Source organism: Lethenteron reissneri, chromosome 4, assembly GCF_015708825.2.
Source record: "Lethenteron reissneri isolate LAM-NWPU_2019-01 chromosome 4, ASM1570882v1, whole genome shotgun sequence".
Lineage (NCBI taxonomy): Eukaryota > Metazoa > Chordata > Hyperoartia > Petromyzontiformes > Petromyzontidae > Lethenteron > Lethenteron reissneri.
Window position 1 is genome coordinate 10,200,550 of NC_083782.1, and position 15,961 is coordinate 10,216,510.

General features: G+C 50.8%; 1 protein-coding gene across 1 annotated transcript in view; it reads left to right on the forward strand.

Moving 5' to 3' along the window:
* The first annotated feature begins 4,044 nt into the window (after positions 1–4,044).
* The window catches only part of LOC133350502 (sushi, von Willebrand factor type A, EGF and pentraxin domain-containing protein 1-like), a 44,152-nt gene continuing 32,235 nt past the window's right edge, over positions 4,045–15,961 (forward strand). Inside the window, 4 exon segments of the mRNA XM_061564846.1 lie at positions 4,045–4,285; positions 4,900–5,412; positions 7,036–7,294; positions 15,543–15,636. Coding sequence (XP_061420830.1) covers positions 4,283–4,285; positions 4,900–5,412; positions 7,036–7,294; positions 15,543–15,636 — 869 coding nt within the window. The 5' untranslated portion in view covers positions 4,045–4,282.

Genomic DNA, 15,961 nt, shown 5'->3' on the forward strand with positions numbered 1-15,961 from the left:
CACGCTAACACGGCGAGACGTGTAGACAGGCCGAACAAAGACTGAGGCACGTGGGTAGCATCTAGAAGCATCCAGCAGCATCCCACTGCCTCGTGCGATGATGCTATGCCAAAGCAGCCGTACAACCGCTTATTCCAACTCGCGCGGCGTAGTTCCGTTTACTTAATCGCGTTAAATCCAATATGCAGCCGCGTTATAAAAAATGTGTTCATTCGTCGCGTTATATCTGATTCGCGTGATAAAACCACGCGGCATTAAAGGAGAACAGACCGATACTGTCATTGAACATGATCAGATCGGGGAAGTGGAAATGAGTGGCCTGTTGAATGTCCTGCCACTCGCTGATGGGTGCCCTGGTGGCGAGATGTTATCTGCCTCGCCTGGTCTACAGGAGGTCATGGGTTCGATCCTGACCACGACCATGGCTGTATATTTGGAGCTTGCATGCAGTGCCGGACTATCCTAGTAGCACAAGTAGCTACATATGCTGAGGGACCTGCACTTTAAAGGGCCCCGCGCTAAATGCTTTCAAGCTATCAATTCTGGTTCAGTGATGCTGCACTTGCTCTATTACTATAGTACTATACCGCCTTCAACTTTTATAAACGACTGGGTGTTTAAGGTTAGCGATTTGTCATGTTATCTGGCTCTATAGCAAATGAAAAAATACAATTACTTTACTATGCAAGTTGCAAATTTGTGTTGTAATATTTGTGTTTTTTTAATTGAGGGCCTCTTTATAACAACATGCTACAGGCTCCGCACTAGCTGAATCCGGCACTGTCTGCATGTCTCTCTCACTCCCCGTGATTGTGTGGATTTTTCTCTGGGTCCTCGGTTTTTTTTAAACTACTCATTAAGAGCGAACATCCACGCCTTTCAGAGTATCTGGCCGCTATACATGTCCACATCACGCCGACCCCACTCTGTCGAGCTGTCATTCGTGATGAGTATCTCAGTGCGCCTTACCTGGTAAGATTAAAAAAAACACTGTGGTTTATAGTTTAGTTTATAGCAGTCAGACTTACAGCAAGTTCCAAAGCCCGAATCCGCGCTACGGGGCGTTCCGCGCGTTTCTCCTCGCCGTGCGTGCCAAGGCGCTTATTGAATTACTGCCCCTCGTGTGCCAGCACCTCCCTGGGGACTCGGATGACGGAGATTCACCCCCTCGCTTTAATGCTCCAACTCCCGCGGAACGCCTGCCGCCCCCACGCCTACCCCCCAAATCGACGGTGGCTACGAGATGTTGACTACCTCTCCTGGTATACAGGAGGTCCGTGGGTTCGATCCCGACTCTGATGCCCGGTGTATATTTGGAGTGTGCGTGTCTCTCTCGCTGTTTTTCCCACGTGTCTCGCGTGGATTTTTGCTCCGGCCCCACATCAAGTCGAGTCGACATCACGCGTTTCGAGTATTTGACTGCTATGAATGTCCACGTCGTGATGATATAAAGCCACTTCGGGGAGCTATCACTTGTGATTGCCAGGTGGCCCGTGAGAAACAGAGGCACAAAGCCAGCTGAGTGGCCTTACCTGGTAAAATAAAACAATGTTTGTGAAGGCACGACTCTGCGACGGACATCTCGCCGAGATCTCCAGCGTGCAGCACCGTCAGGGAGACGGCGAGTTTGTGTTTGTGTGTGTCTGTTTGTGTGTTTGTTTGTGTGTTTGTGTGTGTTTGTATTTGTTTACATGAGAAGCATGCGCGTCGGTCACGCCTAGACTCCTGGGTGGTCAACCCTCATTCGGCTTTGGGTGTGTGGCGACCGATGACGATCTTCCTCCTGTTGACAACCTCTCAAGGCGTGTTGTTGCTGTTGTTGTTGTCGTCGTCGTTGCCCAATCACGCTCAGCTCTTTTCACACAACCACATTCGTTCAACCGCGGACGTCCAAACCGCTCTCTCTCGTTGTCGCTGCTAATTAGTGGACAGGCATCATCCGGTGGCTCAGCTGCTGCCTGCGACATCGCGGGAAGACGGCCTGAGAAGTTGCGTAGAGGTGCCACGTGGAGCTGGCGGCGTCGTGGAAACTGTTCGGGAGGAGAAGCGGACCGGGCTAGAAAGGCGTCGCGACGACAAATGATGACGACCGGTGGTGAGCAAGACTCGTGAGGCAGTGGCAGCCGAGGAACAGAACGCGTCGGAGAGAGAGAGAAAGAACAGTCGCCAAGGAGATGGAGTCGATGTCTATCACAGGATTTGTGAGAGATTGCGATCACGGCTTAGGAGGGGCGAGTGGGGCCCCTCATCCAGCAGTGGACTAATCATGGCTGACGATGCCAACGATGCCCTCCCTAATGGGCACCCTGCACATTGTCATCACCAAAAGGCCGAGTTGGGTGACGCACACACACGCGCCTCCTGCACCACATCTTGCGTGCATATTTTCGCGTGCATATCCTGAAGCAGAAAGACAAAGATCCCCAGCAGAGCCTGTAACAGACTGTAGGGGCAAGTGCTGTTAGCGAGCAGCACTTACGAAGGCCGACACGGCGCACGAGGGGGTGGGTGGCCAGCAATCACACCCGGCCGCCTTTGTCTCCCCAGTGGCGATGTTTACTACACACCGCACCAGGTACTCTTTTGAGGCCGAGTCGACCTAGGGGAGGCCCAGGATCGGTTCATATATTCGTCACGGGCGTTGGCCGTGAGCTCACGCACACAAAAAAACGTTAGGTTGTTTTGTTTGTCCACCCCACAGTTTAAAATGTGACATTTAAATCCCAGCGTCATGTTTTGACGTACGAACAAAAAAAACCCGAGGCAGCGAGCGAAATTTGTGATGTATTTTTTTCTTTCCTCATCGCCCTCGGCACGTGGCTTACATTCCGCCCGCGAGAAAGTAAAAAAAACCCAGCACGGCTCCTAATTGTTTCAATGTGGTGGCCCCCACGGAACGCGTCTCATCCGAGACTCAACACTGAGGGCCCTTTTGTTGTGTGCGGGCTCGTGTGCATCGCGACACGCAGACGGCGGGGATCGCTTCGGCACGAGACAAAATCACCGCTCGGTAAGCGGGTGGCGTTGGAGGACTTCTCGTGACGAAACGAATGACAACACCTCGACCCTTCGCCGTCATCTGATGATAAACTAAAGACCACTCACGACTATTTTCTTCACGCAATACATCAGTCGCAAGGGCCTGCTCGAAAGCGCGTATAATCATTATGTTTAGTCACCAGCAGTGGGTCTCGGAGCAAGAAAACTGTGGGCCGGTTTCGACATGCAGTGTCTCATCAGCAGTCAGGCTTGCTTGAATCTATGCTGGTGATCCGCGCGGTGTGTTATCGCCTCTTTCTGTAAGACAAGGGGGACCCGAATGTTAACGCAAAACTATCTAACACTGTACATCACACAAACGAATTATTCGGCTGTGCCTGTGAAGAACGCTCACAACATCGATGACGCAACCTTCCCGTATTCGTCACGCAACTCGTACTGCCATAACTTGTCTTGTTTTTTCTTCCTGGTTCTTTCGGTAAAGTCACGTAGAATGGAAATAATAAAATAAAAAAAATAAAACATGATAAAATAATTCTCACGACGTTTCGGCCACAACGCAAGCAGACGTCCTCAGGTGGAGAACAGGTCTGTCGAGAAGACAGAGTCTGAATGACACACCCCAGGCTTAGAGCGACTATTTAAGCTGGGATGGAGGGGCGAAGAGCGCCTTGACAAAAAAAGTTGTCTTGTTTTCCTCTGACACGACCTCTCCGCTGGCACCGACTTCTGGGGAGGGCATCTGACCGAGAACAAACCGGCACGCGCCCTCATTTAGGAGCACGAGAAGTTGTCGCAAAAAGTCGTCGCGCTTGCGATTCATGGGAAGGTTTTTTTTGGAGGGGGGGGAGGAAAATAAATAAAGGACATTGTCATTCCGAATTCAGTCCGGTGTGATCGCAGGTGCCGTCACAAAGAAGCAAGCCCCATGCTTTTGGGTCACATTGCAACGGCGCACGCGAACTCTGCCCTCGTCAGTGCGCCGCGGGCTGAGGCCCTCCCCACGTGGTCATCGTGAACATACTTCACCACGCTGGCCAGAGGGGTCTCTGGTCGAGCGTAGGGACGCACGTGGGCTGCACGCGCACGCGCGTGTTGCAATTTGCGCGTGCGCGTGCCACTGGTGCTGTCGTGAACATATGAAGCTGCCTGCGTGTGCCGTTTAGAACTTGGGTATATTTTAATGAACATTTTTTTGTTGCCGCACCAGGCTCTTCACCGACATTTAAAACGGTTTTTTTTTTCTCCCAGAGCAGCGCGGTGGAATTCTGCGTGCCGTAACATGGTTCGTATTAACGTATGACGCTCAACACGTGTGCCACTTCTTTTCCGCCCCCGCATCGCCATGAAACATGCTCCAGTCTTCGGTGGCCGTTCTTTAACGAGATGCCGTTTCACGTCTTTAAATTGGGAACTTTGAACGGGCGGTGCGTGTTGGAATTAGCTAATGTTTACACATCTTTGTCCACTGCTTGCCTAAGCATATGGAATGGATTATAGGAGTTGGCTCAGTGTGAGGAATTCGAGAAGAGAAATCGCACTCGAATTGTGTTTTCCATAAAGGCGCGGTACCAAAATCCGCAAGCTGGAGTATTTTTTTGTATTTCCATGTGTGTGTGTATATATTAAAAAATATCAAAGACTTCTCACCATCAGATGCTTTGCAAGAAGCATAGCACTGTGAAAGGAACCAGTGTTTCTGGAAGGCTCTCTCTCTCTCCCTGGGTTCATTCAGTCAGGTAGAGTAAACAAAAGTGCTCCCGGGGGAGAAATATCCCTCCTCCAGCTTAATGCCTCTTCACGAGTTAAACGCTGAGTCTGGGACAGAGCAGCCCGGCTCTGTGGGCTCTCCCGCGGACCGCAACGCGATATAATGCGGACGCGACCGTGCGCGCGCAGTGGCTGAAGATGTGGAGCGTCCTACCGTTGATGCTCGCGCTCACGCTCACCACGGCCGAGCTGACCGGCTGGGACAGCCTCCTGCGGCAAGCCAAGCTGCGGCGGCGGCAGGCGGCGGCGGAGCCCGCGACCGCCGCCTCGCCCGGCGATGCGCCCTCCGGGGACGAGCGCGCGGATCGACTCGCCGAGAGGTTCGCCGCGAACGTCCGGCGGCTGCGGGACGCCGGGCGCGGCCTGCAGCTCGTCTTCCTGCTGGACGAGTCGTCCGGCGTGAGCGCCGCGGACCTCGCCGGCGAGCTGCGGCGCGTCCAGAAGCTGCTGGCGGATGTCTCCGCGGCGACCTCCGCCGCCCGAGTGGCCGTGGTGACCTTCTCGTCCAGGGTCGACGCTGCGCCGCTCGTGGATCTCGTCTCGCCCGCGCGCTGCCAGCGGCACGAGTGCCCCCGGGCGCACGCCGAGGTCCCCGGCGGCGGCGGCGGCACGCGCACCGAGGGTGCCCTCTTGCAGGCGGCGGTAAGGCAGCAGGCGTCAGGCGCGTCAAGCGCAGACCTAACGCGAAACACGTGCGTCGCTTCGCGGTACGCGGGACGTGTTTTCCCGCAGTGTTGTTGTGATGGGCTCTTGGAGGACCGGCGTGGTGTTGGCATGGATGGGCTCTTTTTTTCAGATTAACAGCAAACACCAAAGTAAAACAACATTTGGATTGCGACCTCCCCCCCCACTAATGTTGTGTTTTGTATTCGACCCAATTCGTGACCACGTATTGACGAGCACCGCTTTGTGGCGATGCTGTGGGGTGACTGGCCCCTTTTATTCACTTGGGAGTCGACAACTTTTGATCGCTATTTGGCTTCTTAATCTGTGCAAATGGAAGATGCAATTTTGTGCTGTGGGGTGACTGGCCCTGCCATAAGAGTATGGAATTTTGACCTCTGTTTCCAAACTGTAAATTGAAACATATTGATGACTCTCAACTCCATATCGATAGCTCTAAATGGAAGGCCTCCAAGCCAGATAAGTTGCAAAGCCTTTGTCTAACGATGCTTTATTATTATTATCGTCTGCTCATCTTGCCGAGCCAGGCAACAGTTGCCTCTTCAGCAGCGTGAAGAGAGGGCCTTGAGACCACCGTCTCGGGCGCCGGGCCAGGTTGCACCAGTTGGAGTGCGCCGCACGGGCTGTCAATGACCGCGTCCGCAGGGTGGGCCGTGGTCCACGTCTTCCCCAAGTGTAGAGGGAGGTTGCCTGCAGATAGACTCTAGTAAGGGACCAGTTGAAACTATAAAACATGAGGATTTTATTTATTTTACCCGGTAAGGCCCACTGAGCTATATGGGGCTTTTTCAGAAGAGACCTGGCCACAAATGACAGCTCAACGAATTGACTTATCATGTAGAAATGTATAGCAGCCAAATACTCTTAGCAAATGTTTATAAATGTGGAGGGAAAAACCGGTGGACCCGGGCAAAAATTCACGGGAGCACGGGGAGAGAGACACGCAAACTCCAAATATACAGGCATCAGGGTCAGGATCGAACCCACTACCTCCTGTATACCAGGTAAGGTAGTTAACATCTCGCCACCATGAGCAGAACCCATGACAGAGGCTTGGCAGATCGAAAGCCAGGAGAGACGAACGGTGTGGTCGGCGATCAGGAAGCGGTTCTGAACGTGTTCGGTGAGACCGTTCCTCGCGCCAACCTTGGCGTCACACTGACAGGTCCCAGCGTGGCCGGCACTCTCAGTCCACGCGCGATGATGTCTCGATGACAAGCGGGCCTCGAACAGGGCCAGGTGGAGCGGGAGACCCGCCGTATCCACACGAATCTTCTCGACCATCGTGGCCACCGCCTCCTCGCTACGAATGCGAGGGAGGAGCGACGTTTCCCCCGTACCACGGCAGCCGAGGCAGCGGCATGAGTCGAAGCATCGCCCCTCGGACGGTGCCGGTGGCCGCACGTACGTTGAACGTCTTTTGCACCGTGTGCGTAGCCAGTGGGGGTGGGGGTCCCGAGGCCCTCATACATCGGCGGCCTCTTACAAAAGTGGCCGCACGATCGAGGCGCCCTCCGCCCGCTTCCACCGCGTTGTCTGCCGGCCGCCCCGCAGCTCTCCGCCACGGGTGTCGCCCCGCAGGAAATCCTGCGGCACTCGGGCGAGAACTCGACGGCGGCGGTTTTCTTGGTGAGCGACGGGCACTGGGCGGGCGGCGGAGACCCGCGGGGCGCGGCGGCGGCGCTGCGCGACCGCGGGGCCGAGCTCTTCACCGTCGGCGTCAGGAGCGGGAACGTCCGCGGGCTCGGCGAGATGGCCTCGGCACCCGCCAGCGAACACTGCTACCTCTTGGACGACTTCGAGGAGTTCGAGGCGCTGGCTTACAGAGCCCTGCACAACGGTGAGACGCCGCGGGGATCGATGGAATGAATGGGCGTGGATTTAGCTTGCTTTTTGTTGTTGTTGTTGTTTTAAATTATGAATCTTGAACGAAGAGAGCGTGCGCACGATGGAGTTGTGCGCCTTCGAGAGGTCGACCGCGGACGTAGGAGATGGAGCGGCGAAGCCACTTCGTGTGCAGGGTGCTCGGTGGATCGCCGCGTCGCAGGATCGTGAGAGGGTGGTGCCGGGCTTTTGGAGGCCGTCATCCAGTAGTGGATGGACTGTATGATGCTGAAATGTATGGTGTTCATGAATGTACGGTGTGCCTTAACAAAGATGGTCACTGCATGGCGCGCTTTCAGGTGCGCTTCTGCGGCCGTCTGGAACGCTCTTCCTTCCGATATTAGGACGTCGCTGGAGCTATACACTTTTAAATTCGGACTGAAAACTCATTTGTTGAGAACAGCTTTTTTTGTTTCGTTGGTCGTCCTTCCCCGCACCTCCGATTAGCCCGGCTGGCTGGCTCGGTACGGTGCGTCAGTAGAACTCACTCGCACAGGGTACGAAGAAGGTCCGACCGTACGAGTCTCATCGCTCTGCATCATCACGGGTCCGCCACGGTGTTGGCAAATGACACCGAGAGGGTCCAAGGACTTCTCCATCTGCTCAGCCGTGATTCTTTATAATGCTTCTGCTCTGTTGTGAAGATCACTCAAAGATTTTGTAGAAAAAACAAACACAAGTACAGTGTATCTGTAATAATGGCTTCCTTTCAACTTCACACGGTCAAACGGCTGCCTAATCGCATTGCTGCACGAGTGGATGAGCGGATACTGGAGTGGTGGAACAGCACTGTCCGATAAATACGGCGACCTGAGTTCGATTCCCAGCCACGGCTAACATCAGTGGCGAGCGATATCTGAACAGGTCAGTGGCCTCCGTCAGACCATCTCGTGTACCAACCCACACCGACCATTGTGAGGCATCGTCCAAAAGCCCCCCAATGCAATGAGGACTTGATCCATCACTGGATGAGACAAAGGGCTGTAAATAAATTATTAATGACATTCTTACATCTTGTGAAAGTTGTGGCAACAGATGAAACACGCTGCACAGCTACGGGGGAAGCAGCGGCCCCGTGGGTTGGGCACGTGTGCTATGAGCCGGGCAAGCCGCGTTTGTTTTCATCCCACGGCGAACATCTGTGGGGGAGTGACGTCTGAAGCCGGCGCAGGTCATCCGCCACTGCTTCATCAAAGCCACACCGACCAGCGTGGTGAAGTATGGTCAAACAAGCCCCCACGCCAACAAACAACGACGGTCACCGCATGGCGCGGCGCTTTCAGATGCGCTTCTGCGGCCGTCTGGAACGCTCTTCCATCCGGTATTAGGAAGCCACTGCGGCTGTGCACTTTTAAATCATCAAGATTGAAAACTCATTTCTTTAGAAATACTTTTTGCGTTTCGTTTGTTGTCCTTCCCCCTGCACTTCCGATTAGTGCGGTTGACTACGTAAAGTGCAAACGAAGCTCAACATACAGCATACATACAACATACATACAACTACATACATACATCATACATGCATGCAAAGATCACCCGTGTAGCCTGTAACAGACTGTTGGGGCAAGTGCCGTTAACGAGCACCAATGAAGGCCGGCAAGGCACGCGAGGGGGTGGGTGGCCAGCACCACATGCGGTCACATTGTCTCCCCAGTGTTGACGTTCACACATCGCACCAAGTACTCATTTGAGGTTCAACATACATCCATACAACATGCATGTCCAAGCGTGCTCGGGGAGGGCTTCCTGAGGTGACTGGCGCTGTTGCCAGTGCAGCTCCCAGGATGCCCTCGCTAATGAGACAATCGGAGTCGTTCGAGCTTTTGCAGTCCTGACTTGAGAACTCACCTCCGTAGTAAGCTGGAATCTACCACCGAATTCTGGCAGTGTAGCCTGCAAGTTCTCTTCACTTGCCGGCTTTCCATACACCTTACAACTGTCAATTATGATGATGATAAGTGTGCATTATCAAGACATCGATTATCGGTGCGGGTTGGTTAAACGAGCAAATAGTGGTGGTAGCGGATCTCTGTTGATGCCTCTGATCCAACGGTGGCAGAGGCCAGTCTGTCTGTCCGTCACACAGCCGTCGTTGATTTGACTGGGTGGGCCCCGTGGCAAAGTTCCGGCCTGGCAATGGGAAAGTTGGAAATTCAAATCCCAATTGGGGGGTGGAGCGAGGGGGGGGGGTATCACAGTGCATCTTTCTGTGGGTCAATGTAATGAGGACAACTTTGTGGGATGTCGGCGGTTGTTCATGAAAGCGTTGGTGTTGAGAACAAGATTTTGTTGGAGCTTTCATGATGTTTGTTATCAAGGCAGATTTATTTTCCTCTCCCAAGTTGCGTTTCTATTTGGAGGTTGCTGTGTTATAAGTTAACGTGGCAAATATTTGACTTTTGGGGATAGGTCCCGCTGCTTCTTTACCCATGCTTTTTCAGGAGTGTTTATCTGGGACTATTGACTTTGGAGGGAGAGCTCAATGCTTTGCCGTTATAGCAGCGTGAAAAACTATAATTCTATCTTTACAAAAATACGTCTCCCGTGGTCGGAAAAAAGTGACATTAGCAGCAAGGGATACAGAGACGAGCAAGAATTTTAAACGCTAACCAAACCGAATTGACGCATCTTCACTGGTCGGATGCAATTGCGTTCATTGCTCATGATATTAACAAGAACATCTTCCACCGGCCTGTTGCACACATTCTTTGCAGAATCTTTGTACAAACAGTGGCTGTGAGTGGCTGGCGGCCCCTGCGTGAGTGACTGATGCTCATACTAAAGCACGTTCCCCCATGGACTCAAGAAAACTAAACATATTTTTTTCCCTCCTTCTTCTCGTTCTGGCGGCCAGTTGAGGTCATTGAGGTTTGAGGAGTAAGAAAAGGGACTTGCAGAGATCTCTCTGCCTGTTAACATTTTTTTAATGACGCGGACCTCGCGCACGGATCGGTAGCGCGCGGGCACTGGCCGAGCAACTGAATCGTGAAGCCGAAGGTCGCTCGCCGGGGGAAACGAAGCGCCCTGCTTGGGATCGCCGTCGAAGGACAAAAAGGGGAACGCGTAACATCGGAGAGACGACAAACGCAGGGTAGGGACGTCGTTTCGACGGCGAGAAAAGAATGAAAGCGGCCTTTCGTCTCGACACGCCGTCGCTGGCGGTGGCTGAGATGAACCACGGGGTGTCCACCGCAGCGATGGAGCGAAGAGACGAGGTTGTCGCGTGCACGTTGAACGTCTTTCGCACCGTACGTAGCCAACCATGCTGATTGTTGGAGATTACATCCAGAATCGCCAGATGTCCCAATAGCGCTCCCCAGCGAGACGGACTCTGCTGTCACGGGGCCGCGAAGGATTGCCATGACAATCCAAGCAGCCGGTGTTGCCGAACATTCCAATTCAGGATCCTCCTGACGGAGTTTTCACACTCCGCGATGCTTCCCCGGGTGAAGTTCGCACAACGCTTCGCTGGAGATTACGCCCAGCGCCAATCTCCAGCGAGAAGCCGCGCGCAAAATTTGGCAAAAATTTCGCTTGCATTTTAACATTCCTCCGGTGTTGCTGAAAACCCAAATCAATTACCACATTTGCCCACGTGACAAATTGATTCGATCGGCTCTGCCGGGTGGTGGACGGTTATACTTGAATGCCATTTACATCACGCCTACAACAGAAACGAATTATGAATCATTGCATTGGCTGTAAAAGCCTCCTGTGAGAGAGAGAGAGGTAAACAATTGTATTGGGGAACACGTGCAGGCTAAAGACATTATTACAGCTGATCATCGATTATCCGGCTGCTTCCGACATTATCCGGCTGTGGTCCCGGGCCGATCCGGCGAACCCGGCAACACCGCCCCGGCTATCGGCAGCGTGTGCGTGACACAAACAAAGTAGCCACGCTTGATGTCAGTGTCGAATATTATGCACGGTGCATTATACACTACATACAACTCCGACAATGAAAACACTGCACGTGTTTACATCACCCCGTGACGCACAGTCTTCGAGATTGGAGTGGTGCAGTAAATTACAGTGACTTTTTTTCAAGTAGGATGTCTAGTTGTATGTTTAGTTATGCCACTTTCAGGGAGTAAAATAATTAAAAATAATTTTTTAAAAATACAACACCTAACAACATTATGTCAAACAAGAATGTGCTAAAATAAACTATTTTAAATAATGATTCGGTTGAAACAAAATTCAACAAGGAGGGGGGGGGGGGGTCACAGTAGTAGCCACATGCTCCTCTTTCCATCTCTCAGTGTCATCCCCACAGCTGTCAACACACACGAGGTTTACCCCGTATTGTTGTGCCGGGAAATTGAGTTGCCAGGTCCTTATGGCCCACAGCCGTCTCCATACGGGCAACTTTTTTTCGTCTATTTGTTTGTGTTTCTCCCTTGTGACGATGTGACTTAGCAGGATGCACGTTGACATGTGTAAGGGGCACGCGGTGACCAATAAGGTCTGACTTGGTGTGTAATGGGGTAGGGGGCACTGATAAGGGGTTGACAGGTTTGCATTCCCAGCGTGCGTCTGTCCGTGATTGCTAATGCCCCTTTGCAGTTTTCGTACTATTTCGATGTAAAGCTTTCGTGACTGCAGGGATTCATCTTCTTGGTTCTTTCGGTAAAGGCACGTAGAAGGGAAATACATTTTTTTAAATTTCCCTTTTACGTGACTTTACCGAAAGAACCAAGAAGATTTCGTACTATTGTTTCCTCCCATGGATGGCCGAGTTTCCGATCCTATGCCATAGCAGGTAGTAGTATAGCACTGGGTGATTATGCACATTGTCTGTATCGAGTACAGTCCATTGAGGTGGAGACACCTTGTACATGAGGCAGAAACCCGCAAAGTTATTATACTGCAGTCAGCAGCAGGGTCATAACTGCCAAACAAGAATACTGCAGACATTCATAACGGTGCAATAGCAGCCTTTCATTCTACGAAGCCCATTACCGGTAGGTAAAATCTTGACTTAAAGCTTTCGTGACTGCAGGAATTCAAATTCTTTGGGTCTTTCTGTAAAGTCACGTAGGTAGGTTGTGATGGGACTTTGTACTCTGCTAATGGAGCTGCTCATGGTGTCGTTATTCATATGCCACCTTAAAAACTGTTCATCGTTAAATATCTACTACAATATATTTCTTACCAGGCCCCATGGTGAGGTCTCCAACTCTGATTTTACAAGTTTATCTCTCCGTCCTCTCAATGTATGCACTGCGAAGGGCCGCTGCCCGAAACGTCACCTGTTATTATCATCATCATCATATACGCTTCCCTTTAAGGCCGCACGGTGTTAATGACGAACGCGTCGATTTTGTTTGCTGTTTGTGCTTTGCGCTGGCGTGCAACTGTCAACGTAGCAGCAGCAGCATCACACATTAACACTGGTCAAAAAAAAAGAACATTTTATTCTGGCCTGGACTTTTGCAGCTGTTTTAGACTAATTTCAGGGTGCTGATTCCAAATCTAAACTCAGATTTGCTCCATCACATCTCATTTTATGCTACCGGCATACCCCATTTTAATTGATTTTACCCGAAATTAACTCTGTCACTTATGATTGCAAGTTCTTGCGAGTCAGTGACTGCTTTAGTGTTAAAATATGGTGCTGTATTTTTAGGATCGTGTGTCCATAATATTATTTTATGTCGATATCCACATTTATTTAATATTTTCTTCTGCAGTTTTTATTGATAATGTAATATTTGATATCTCAAAAACCTGATGTGATAGACAAAAACTGATGCCAGATTTGGAATCAGCATCTCAAAATGACCTTACAACCGTTGGAATACCTTATGCCAGAAAAAGTGTGTTGACCAGTGTAATCGGTGGCATTTTCCCGGTAACTTCCAGCAGCTCATGCAGGAGGTTCACACAGGGTGACAGCAGAGGTACAAGTTTGCCAGGAATGTCTCCGCGTCTCTGATTTGTTCTTATTTTCTGTACCGTAATGAAAACATGCATGCATTTATGCATGTTGAACTCCTTTGCCATTGTACAGAGCGAAACCGTGTTGCTGGGTGAAGTGCCAACTGGGTAATGAAACGCGCGAGGCACGGGCCTTGCTCGTGCGCCAACCACAGACGACTGTTACTGGTCCCAATGTGGGGTTCTGTAAGAATAATTTGGGCTTATTGGAGACACCACGTGGGCTGCGATGTTGAATGGCACTGTCGTTGTTGCTCGACCTCAACCTCAGACGTGCAAAGTAGGAGAAGAAGATTTGACTTAAATTTCGATTTAAAGCTTTCGTGACTGCAGGGATTCATCTTCTTGGTTCTTTCGATAAAGTCACGTAGAAGGGAAGTAATAAAATAATAAAAATAAAACATAATAAAATAATTCTCACGACGTTTCGGCCACAACGCAAGCAGCCGTCCTCAGGTGAAGACCAGGTCTGTCGGGGAGACAGCGTCTGAATGAATGAAGATTTGACTGTTGAGAAAAGTAAGTGGGCTTGGGAAGGGCACTACGCTACGAGGATTTTTACGGCTGAGGGACAGGGCCGGTGATGGAATATGAGCCAAAGGTGGGAATCGGCACCCTCCATACAAAGTGCGTCGGCAACGCCATGGCGATAACAATCCTCATACTGGGTACGTGCGTGTAGTTTCATAGATCTAGCTCAAATCGGCCGTCTAACCATACCCCCCTTTATTTCAGGAGAATTCCGTTCTCTGCGACCCTATGATCCGTGGCTCGTACTATCCGTGGAGGCTGCAAGATCCGCGAAAGCTTCGATTCTTATCATTGTTATCAGTGCCCCTTCGTCCCATTGTCCGCAATTATCCACAAATGTTTCCATCCTCCTTGGCGGAACTGCTTCCTATTATCCACACCATTTTATTTTTACGGATAAGCAAATTCATCCTTTTAGCCACAATTATCAATGCAGATAGGTGAACTAAATTAGCGGATAACAAACCTGGACAATACAATTAGCGACGAGCTTCCTCAACGTCATCGCGGATGAGTGGGGTTCTACTGTTCTTGAAGCTACCCGGAATAACGCCCCGTAGTTTAAATTCCGCGAAAGTAGGAAACGTCTCTTACTACTCACAAAGACGGTCACTGCATCGCGCGGCGCTTTCAGATGCGCTTCTATGGCCGTCTGGAACGCTCTTCCTTCTCATATTAGGAATCCACTGGAGCTACGGCACTTTTAAATCATCATCTAGTTTTAAAACTAATTTCTTTAGCAGTGCTTTTTGTGTTTAGTTTGTTCTCCTACGGTTAGCCTGGTCGGCTACGTCACGTCTGGTGCACAAGATGTTCAACGTACATACGAAGAAGGGTCGATGTTTCTGACCAGACTCGCTGTCCCCAGCACTCGCGCCAATCTTCCAGCCATCTGGAAACGATGTCACAGAGAGGATGCTGCCAGTGTCAAAATCTCCCCGTCTCCGCTCGCCGGGACGCGGCGGGCAGCCGTGATGGGCGCGGGGCCCGGCGGTGATGAAGGGGGTGGGGGGGTCCCTTCTGGCAAGGGTCGCTCCGTGAAAACAATCCCGACGGAGCTTGAGCTGCCCTGAAATTAAACATTCCGGCGATTTCGTGGGAGCAATGTGGACACCTATGCAAACAAACCCAAGGAACATTATGCTGTTGCCCAAAGCCCCGTATTTTGTAAATGGTAAACAGAGTTTTTTTTTGCTGTGGGTAGACCCATTGCTGGAAATAACATTAATGCGATTTTTCAAAAAAATACGCTTAGCATTGTTTTTCTTTCTTCCCTTAACATCTATAAATCTTGATATACCTTACATGTTGTGTTTCACTTCTGTAATAAAAGTGTCAAAATATATAACTTCCCACTAGTTTCTTTTTTAAAGTCATCGTGTTCCTGTTTTTGACACTGTATAAATGTAAGCAGTATAAGTCGTAGGGTTTACAATATTCTTTGCGTGTCATTGCGCCTTTGCTCTGTACGTGTCACTTGTATGTGTCACATGACACTCTGGACACCCTCGCAAATGAGATTTTACATCTCGGGGGATGGGGGGGGGGATTTCCCCAGTAACGTATTGTCATCACAAAAGAAAAGAAATGGTCTGGTAATTTTTTTTTTCCAGAACCTGAAATATGATCGGTCGTAAAGCTCCGGTTCAGTGATTAAGACGGCTTGAACGCTGTAATCGACAACCAGGATGCATTTATTTACTTACTTTATGACGCAATTTATTCCACAGCCTTTGCAGATGTGGAGTGCCCGCTACCAGGACCAATCTCGAACGGAGCAGTGGAGGCAACCGACTTCAGGAATGGCAGCTCCATCTCCTTTAGGTAACGATGTCCTCTTTAGAAGATCGTCCTGCTTACAAGGGGTGCTGCGGTGCCGAGACGTTAACTCCCTCGCCTGGTATGCAGGAGGTCGTGAGTTCAGTCGTGACCACGACACCTGCTGTATATTTGGAGTTTGCGTGTCTCTCTCTCTCCATGATCACGTGGATTTCTCTCCGGGTCCTCCTCCGGTTTTTCCCTCCACATTTATAATCAGCACGCTTTTAGACTATTACATTTCCACGTGATGTGCCACTTCGTTGAGCTATTATCTGTGATGGCCAGGTCGCTTCTCGCAAAAAGAGCTGCATAGCTAAGTGGGCCATTC